The sequence below is a fragment of the Festucalex cinctus genome, chromosome 1 (genome assembly GCF_051991245.1).
Source record: "Festucalex cinctus isolate MCC-2025b chromosome 1, RoL_Fcin_1.0, whole genome shotgun sequence".
Taxonomy (NCBI): domain Eukaryota; kingdom Metazoa; phylum Chordata; class Actinopteri; order Syngnathiformes; family Syngnathidae; genus Festucalex; species Festucalex cinctus.
The window spans coordinates 19,785,174-19,793,165 of NC_135411.1; the positions used below are offsets into that span (position 1 = coordinate 19,785,174).

The following is a 7,992-nucleotide window of genomic DNA, read 5'->3' on the forward strand; positions in this document are numbered from 1 at the left end:
GTGACAAATAATCTTCACTATATATCTGTAATATTGATTAAAATAGATATCACAGTGTCTACCACAAGGTAAAAGGGCAATTCTAAAACAAAAAACTATTTAGCATTTTTTTAAGCATACAGTAACAAGTATGTATTCTTTGCAACTTTACATTTGCACGACTAATACAGACTAGAAGCCTGTGGAAGTGGTTAAGTCTGCAGAAGAAGAGCTAAGTTTAGTTAAATGGAATGCCAGCAATGTCCAAAATAAACAATGAGGTAAAAATGTTACAACATAAAACATAAGGACGGTTTCTTTTGGGGTGTTGTCAAGGATTCAACTTCTTCTCGCACTTTCCAACATTTGTTCTTCTTACACTTTTGTTTACGCGCAACACTGCCACCTGGCGTTGCATTTTATACTGTCCAATGAAGTGTGAAAGAACCAAATGAAAAAACATGATAATGAACAGCTATGCGGGGCGTTACTAAAATAACATCGTTAAGATTTGACACAATGAACAAATACCGTAATTATGCCCCGCTAGCTCCGAAAAGATTGTGTCACTGGGGATTGACTCCTAGACTAAAGTAATCGATTCTGATCGACTGCAATAAAGTGTTAACCTGGCAATAGCCAGATTGATAATTGTGAGTCACTCAAGGGAGTTCTTCACATTATCGGGAGTTTGTGAACTCACAAATACCGCGAGAATTCAGCTTGCAGAGCAAGGTTACGTTTGCTTGCAGTTTAAACACAAGAAGAGCATCTCAGTATCAGCATGATACAGTCAGTGGATACAGTGGCTTTTATTTTTCGCCTGCACCGTTCGCGGTGAATGACACCGGAAGTCGCAAAACGCAACGTTTGCGTATTTCCTGGCACAAAATGCGGAAGTGTGAAAAAGGGTAACACAAAACGTTTTTGGCTTGACTCCGATGTCATAAAGGAGTTCTCCCGGAGCTTATCACCGTAGAGGCGGCGGCCCCGGAGCCTGAATGTCTATCGAATATCCAACATAAAACTATCTTCACTTCGGTTGCTAACAGCAGTGGCAAGTGGGTTATTATCTATCGTGTAGCGATTGCAAAGTAACATCATGTCGCCGTATTATTTTTCATTATATTTCAACGTTTAGCGGGAAAATATACCAAATCTTTGTTGTGTATTAGCTCAACAAATTCAGGTATCCGTTTTGTCTGATACACGAATGTGTAAATTTGTATTCAAGGCATCTTCTTTTGTGTCTGTTTTGTGTTTATGTAGAAGCAAACGTTTTGGAAATAATGGACCACATGGTAAGCTATCTCAGCTGTCATGTCCTCCACCAAATGTGTGTCAGCATCCATTTGTGATGGTGATGCAGCTACTGTCATGGCAACCCAGGCTTCTGAGCAGGCTCTGTTGGGCTCAGACCGCTACGCAAGGCTCATCCTGGCCCAGTTGAACAAAATGAGGCTCCGCACAGACTTCTGTGATGTGCGACTGAGGGTCGGCGGCCGAGTCTTCAAAGTTCACCGGCTGGTGCTCGCTGCTAGCAGCCCATACTTTTCAGCTCTCTTCTCTGGAGGGATGAGCGAGGCTGATAAAGAAGAGGTGGAGATTCTGGGAGTAGATACTGACGTCTTTGAGGTTTTGTTGGAATTTGTTTATACAGGTATTTTTTGAGTCTGACAGACACGGCATTATTTTCTAAAACTCTCCAGCAGTTTATTTAATGAAAATGTGCTCCCTTTTCTGTTTAGGCACGATCAATGTGACAGTGGAGAATGTTCAAGAACTGATGTTGGCAGCAGATATGCTGCAGTTGAACGAGGTGGTCTCCATCTGCGGTGAGTTTCTCAAGGGCCACATGGATCCATCCAATTGTGTGGGCATCTTTCAGTTCCTGGAGCAGATTGCCTGCATGGAATTGCTGGAGTTTGCCGAGAATTATATCCATGTTCACTTCCTGGAGGTATGAAACACTTGATTGATCATATTGGTTTATTTTTCCCTCTTGATGTTACAGTTATTGTTCACCCTGTTATGTGAAATAGATGAATCAGCCATCGATTTTCTGTACCGTTAACTGAAGCCTACCCCAGCACATAGTCACACTTCTGGACAATTTAACACAACATGAGTTTTTTTTTCCCCCCCATGAGGTTAGCAAAAAAAAAAAAAAAAATGTATTCTTCACAACTCTTTTGTTAACGAAGAGTGCTTTTGCCCTTAATTATCATCTTCATTTAGTCAGCCTCCATCATTTGCTTCCCATTAGGCTTGTGTTGGTGATGAGTTCAGGGACCTCTCAAAGGATCAGATTGTAAAGCTTCTAAGAAGTGAAGAGCTGAGAATTGAGGATGAGTACCAGGTGTTTACTGCGGCCATGGAATGGGTTCTCCAAGATGTGGCGAAGAGGAAAAAATACGTGGTTGAGGTGTTGGAGCCAGTGCGCTTCCCTTTACTTTCTCCACAGAGACTGTTCAAGTACATAGAGGGTGAGAGGGCACTTTTAACGTTTGCACACTTCTTTTTATGTCCTCTTTTCAGTTTTAAAATTGATTCAAATTTAAGTTGCTCATTTTAATCAAGGCATGACTGACTTCAGCCTGAGGGTGGCACTGCAGACCCTTTTGAAGGAGTACATTGAGGTGGCAAAGTCTCCAAAAGACAAGCTGCACAGCCAACTACACCAAGTCAAGATGAGACCGAGAAGAAAAGCCAGGAAATACGTTTATGCCATAGGTTAGTGATAGACCGATATGGCTTTTTCAAGGTCGATACTGATACCGATTATTAGTAGTCAAGGAGAACGATAACCGATATTTCAAGCCGATATTTATTTGCTGTAGAAGAGAAAATATTAGTGTAAAAATTAAAAAGTACTTTTTCTTTTAATTTTAAACAATATTGACAGCTTTGTTTAAAAAATATATTTAAAAAAATGCAGGGAGTTTCAACATTTTATTTATTTTTTTACTTTTTGTAGGGAATTCCCAGTGTCAGCATCATTATTTATAAAGTGGAAATTGAAATAGATCCAAGAATGAAAAGTTCCTGTATTTCACTGTGCAAAAAATGAATGTAAACATAGCAAATTTGGGGTTTTCAACACGATTCATAAAAAGTTTCAAAAGATTTTTGCAGAAGGTGAAAAATTATCATAATGTGTTCAAAATACCCGCTTTATTGGCCATCAGATTGGTCAAAAGGCCGATACCGATATTTGTGAAACTGCCAAATATCGGCACCGATAATCGGCCCGGCAGATAATCGGTCTATCCCTACCATAGGTACTGTTTTAAAGTCGTATTTGCTTTGTTATGTGAAGGAATTTAGATTATTATTTTTTGTTTTTGTTTGTTTTTTTCAGGAGGCTACACTCGTTTACAGGGTGGTCGGTGGAGTGACAGCAGAGCGTTAAGTTGCGTGGAGCGCTTCGACACTTTCAACCAGTACTGGACCACGGTGTCATCCCTGCATCGGGCTCGCAGTGGGTTGGGTGTAGCAGTGCTAGAGGGCATGATTTACGTGGTGGGAGGTGAGGAAGCTGAGACCAAAAATGTCACATCATCGGTGTGATTAATTTAGCCTCAAACTAAATTTGTGTCTTCACCAGGAGAAAAAGATTCAATGATTTTCGACTGCACCGAGAGATACGACCCAGTGACCAAACAGTGGGCTGCTGTGGCTTCTCTGAATTTCCCTCGCTGCGGAGTTGGCGTCTGCCCCTGCCATGGAGCACTGTATGCGCTTGGTAAATGTCATTACAGTATTGTTGGAGAGTATAAAATGAATTTACCTAGGGCTGTGCAATTAAAATTTAATTACGATTTCAATTCTTACACTGCGATTGGCTGGCAACCAGTTCAGGGTGTACCCCGCCTACTGCCTGAAGCCAGCTGGGATAGGCTCCAGCACCCCCTGCGACCCTTGTGAGGACCAAGCGGTTAAGAAAATGGATGGATGGAATTCTTACACTGCGCAATTACAAAAATCAGCATAATTGTAAAAATTTAGTTATTTAAATGTATACATTTGCACCTTTTTTTAAAATTCAAAATAACAAATTAAAAGGAACTTGCATAATTCTCGTGTTTCAAATAATTTTATTTCTCAATATTTTTTGTTTTTTACGTTGAAACATTTTCTTGTTTTGTACCAAAAAAAAATGTCTTACTTACTCCAACTTGCCATCATAAATAAATAGATATTATTATAAATATATATTATTGTAAATTATGGTGTTTCTTTCTTTTTTTTTTTTTTTTTAAATTGGTCTTAATATTTTTAAATGTGTAAACATTTTCTTGTTTTGTACTAAAAAATTGTCTTACTGCACAGTACACATGCTTCACTCCAACTTGCCAACATAAATAAATATTTTAATATATATTATTGCAAATTGTAGTTTCTATTTTTTTTGTTGGTCTTAATATTTTTAAATTTGTAAACATTTTCTTGTTTTGTACCAAAAAATTGTCTTACTGCACAGTGCACATGCTGCACTCTAACTTGCCAACATAAATAAATAAATAGATATTATTGCAAATTATAGTGTTTCTATTTTTTTCTTCATTGGTCTTAAAATTTTTAAATGTGTAAACATTTTCTTGTTTTGAACCAAAAAATAAATGATTGTACTACTGCACAGTGCACAAGCTTCAGCTTCATTTCCCAACATAAATAAATAAATATTATTATAAATATATATTATCATAAATTCTGTTTGACCCAAAAGGAACTTAATTAGTGTTTTGTTTTTTAATATTTTTAAATGCTAAAACATTTTCTTGTTTTGTACCCAAAAAAATAATCAGTTGAATAATCGTGATTATATTATTTTTTCCGTAATCGAGCAGCCCTAAATTCACCTTTGAGGTATTATAACCAACCAGTATAATAAACAATACTGAAAATAAATACTGAAATACTCGTTTAAAATGATTCCCTATCTAGGTGGATGGATTGGCTCGGAGATCGGGAGTACAATGGAACGTTACGACCCAGAGGAAAACAAGTGGGAGGTCATCGGCGACATGGCGGTTCCTCGCTATTATTTTGGTTGCTGCGAGCTACAAGGTGTGTTACTGTCTCTTTGCTCATGCAAACTTGATGTGCAACCTGAAGGCCACAACATCCATTTACCCATTAAGACAAGATTTGTCTCATCTTGGAACGTTTCTCCACTAATGGTTTCTTTTTTTTCAGGTTTTATTTACGTGATTGGAGGAATCAGCGATGAAGGCACGGAGCTGTGCTCAGCTGAGGTCTACGATCCCATCAGCCGTCGCTGGAGCGCCTTGCCCGTTATGCTTACGCGTCGAGCGTATGTGGGCGTGGCCTGCCTCAACAACTGTATATACGCAGTGGGTGGTCGGAATGAGGCTGTGGGTGCTTTGGAGACGGTGGAAAAATATTGTCCTGAGCAGGTAACTTTGTGACAACTCGACTTTATTCTTAGGCAAAATATGCTATACATGTATCCAAAAAAAAAAGTTGAATTGAGGCAACTGGACTTTTCTTGGTGAAGACGTTTTACTTCAGATCAAAATTTTATGTGTGGAGTCTCTATTTATATCTGAGGATATGTCACCTGGACAAAATCGGCGCAGAGTTGGGTGTGAGTGTTGGAACACGGCCAGAAGTGGCTGATGTGTGGAACCCGGAAGTCTGAAGTCTGAAGTCTGTGGCATCTACCCCATATGTACATTTGACGTAATAACTTGTCACAACGGGCAGTCCTATCATCGTTTATTCAGGAAACCTGTTTTCAAAGCTATTTACAGTCTTCCCTCGTTTTATCGCGGGTTCATCTTTTGAGGCCTTGCTGTTTCTCAGATTTTTTTTACAGAGTACTTTTTTTGTTTGTTTGCTTTTTTTCACAACATGCGTTTTGGTTTGTTTATGTGTTTGGTTTTTGCCCAGCCGTATCTCTTGAACCCTACGTCTGACCGGGGTCGTACGGGCATCCACGGGTTTGTCTCAACGCGACCTTTCTAACGGTGTTTGTCCCGTCGCTCCACAGCATTGCATTCCGGAGATAGAAAAAAAATACTCTGCTGTATAACAAGTTCATTAAAAAACATAACATACTTTTAATGGGAAAAAAATAATTTAAATGAAAAAAACAAAGCAAATGATGAATGAAAAAGCATTCACAATAAACTAAAAATCATACAAAAACGAAAAAAAAAATTATATAATAAATGAAAAAAATATATATTGTGCTGTATGCTGAAATAAGTAAATTTAAAAACATACTTTTAATGAGAAAAAATTAATGTAAATGAAAAAAAGAACATTTGATGAATGTAAAAGCATTTATAATAATGTAAAAATCATACCAAAACAAAAAAACGTATATAATAAACGGAAAAATACGTAACATTACTGCGTTTTTTAATTAATTTATTTATTTAATAAACTTAGATTTTATTTTAGCTATGCTGAAAATTCACCTTTTAAGCATTTTGCAAATTTAAGCCTTTTTTTCCCCCTAGCATTTTCAACCATTCACAGGTCTATTTTTTGCAATTTTTGAAAATTCAAATAAAAATAGGTGGAAACCGTTGTTGGTTTTACAGCAAGCTTGCAGGAAAGTAGCTACATTTGTTTCCAAAGCTTGATATTAATGAGATAGGGGGTGGGACTTAATAAGTTATTCTAACTCCCACTCCTTTTCAGGCTAGGTTTAGTTGAGTATTGTTTGGAAAAATTGATATCTTGTTGATGTTGATTGCTCCCTGAAATGAATGAATGAATAGTGTTTTGCCACCAGACAAGTGAACAACCATTTGGTTAGCAGGACAGTAGTTTACTAGCCACGCAGGGCAACCAAAAAAAAAAAAAAAAAAAACACTCTACAAGAAATTTAGAACTGAGGAAGAAGAAACCTTTTGAAACGTTTTCAACCAACAAAAATGTCCAGTTGCCTTCATCCAAACTTTGCAGATTAGGCTGCCATGACCTGTGTGACTAAGACAGATAAAATCAACCATTTGGGAAATTGATGAATAGTTCCCACCTGTTTGTTTTTTTTCCCAGGAGAAGTGGTTAGAAGTGGCCCCGATGTCCACAGCTCGCGCAGGGGCGTCCGTGTCGGCAGTTAACGGGTTGTTGTACGCCGTCGGCGGAAGGGCCGCCAGCAGAACATTCTCAGCCCCCGTGACGATCGACTCTGTGGAGATTTACGACCCCCACCTGGACACCTGGACGGAAGTTGGCAACATGATCGCCAGTCGCTGTGATGGTGGCTTGGCTGTGCTCTGATCACCTAAGGCGGAGAATTCCACTTGACTGTTTATGGACCCACATCAAAAGCAAAAGATGCACCTTAAGATTACACCTGTTCCACATCTCTGCATCTAATTTATTTATACGTGAAATAGGTGTTCTTTCAAGTTACAGTTGATGTGATGGAAAAGTATCCTGACTGTTTCTGCCTAAATCATGTGTCTCTCTATTCGCAATCCCACCTAATGGTTTTAAATTGTACAACTGACCACGTTTAATTTTTTGATAACTAGCTACCGGTAACCCCACCCCCCATGTATTGTGAAAGGCTTTTGTCCAGAGAGGACTGTGCATTGTTTTTGGATCAGATATGAAACCACTTTCTCTTTATCTTTCTTTCACTTTCTTCAAATATGTCAACAATGTGTGTGGTGTTACTTGAAAGTTTTATCAAACCATTTTTAGCTGACACTCATGGTCTTTGTGATACCTGGAAAAAAACACTGAGGTTGCAAAGCATGTGCTGTTACTACTGAATTTTGTTCATACTATAATGAATTGAAGTGTTTTGTTGGCGGAAATGTCATATTACTTGCCCAGTGTTTTTTCCACTTTGGGTTCAACTGAAAAATGTCAGCATTTCCTTCCACTCTACCCCTTATCAACCTGACTAAAGATTCGCCATATTATATTTCCATTCAAGTGACCTATAGAGGAGTGAATTCTGAAAATTGACAACAAAATACATACAGTATAAACCAAACACTTTTGCTGTGTTCAAGGTGCATC

At 38.3% G+C, this 7,992-nt stretch overlaps 1 protein-coding gene across 5 annotated transcripts; it reads left to right on the forward strand.

The window, feature by feature from the left end:
- The first annotated feature begins 758 nt into the window (after window positions 1-758).
- Window positions 759-7,966, forward strand: ipp (intracisternal A particle-promoted polypeptide). 5 transcript variants are annotated; one of them, XM_077521200.1, is made up of 11 exons: window positions 759-1,036; window positions 1,249-1,280; window positions 1,369-1,639; window positions 1,728-1,939; window positions 2,246-2,465; window positions 2,542-2,712; window positions 3,341-3,508; window positions 3,587-3,724; window positions 4,927-5,049; window positions 5,179-5,399; window positions 7,015-7,966. In XM_077521200.1, the coding sequence occupies exons 2-11, from the start codon at window positions 1,269-1,271 to the stop codon at window positions 7,237-7,239; spliced, it is 1,761 nt and encodes a 586-aa protein (XP_077377326.1). In that variant the 5' UTR covers window positions 759-1,036; window positions 1,249-1,268; the 3' UTR covers window positions 7,240-7,966. The 5 variants fall into 5 exon arrangements, with proteins under 5 accessions (XP_077377326.1, XP_077377317.1, XP_077377297.1 ...); XM_077521191.1 differs by having other exon boundaries at window positions 760-1,040; XM_077521171.1 differs by having other exon boundaries at window positions 760-1,040; window positions 1,249-1,639.
- Window positions 7,967-7,992: the final 26 nt, after the last annotated feature.

Bases quoted from the DNA above. Each gene is read 5' to 3' on its own strand.
- ipp (XM_077521171.1), top strand. From the start codon at position 1,300: ATGTCCTCCACCAAATGTGTGTCAGCATCCATTTGTGATGGTGATGCA. The intron at 1,940-2,245 runs GTATGAAACACT...GCTTCCCATTAG, and splicing joins TCCATGTTCACTTCCTGGAG to GCTTGTGTTGGTGATGAGTT. The intron at 3,509-3,586 runs GTGAGGAAGCTG...TGTCTTCACCAG, and splicing joins CATGATTTACGTGGTGGGAG to GAGAAAAAGATTCAATGATT.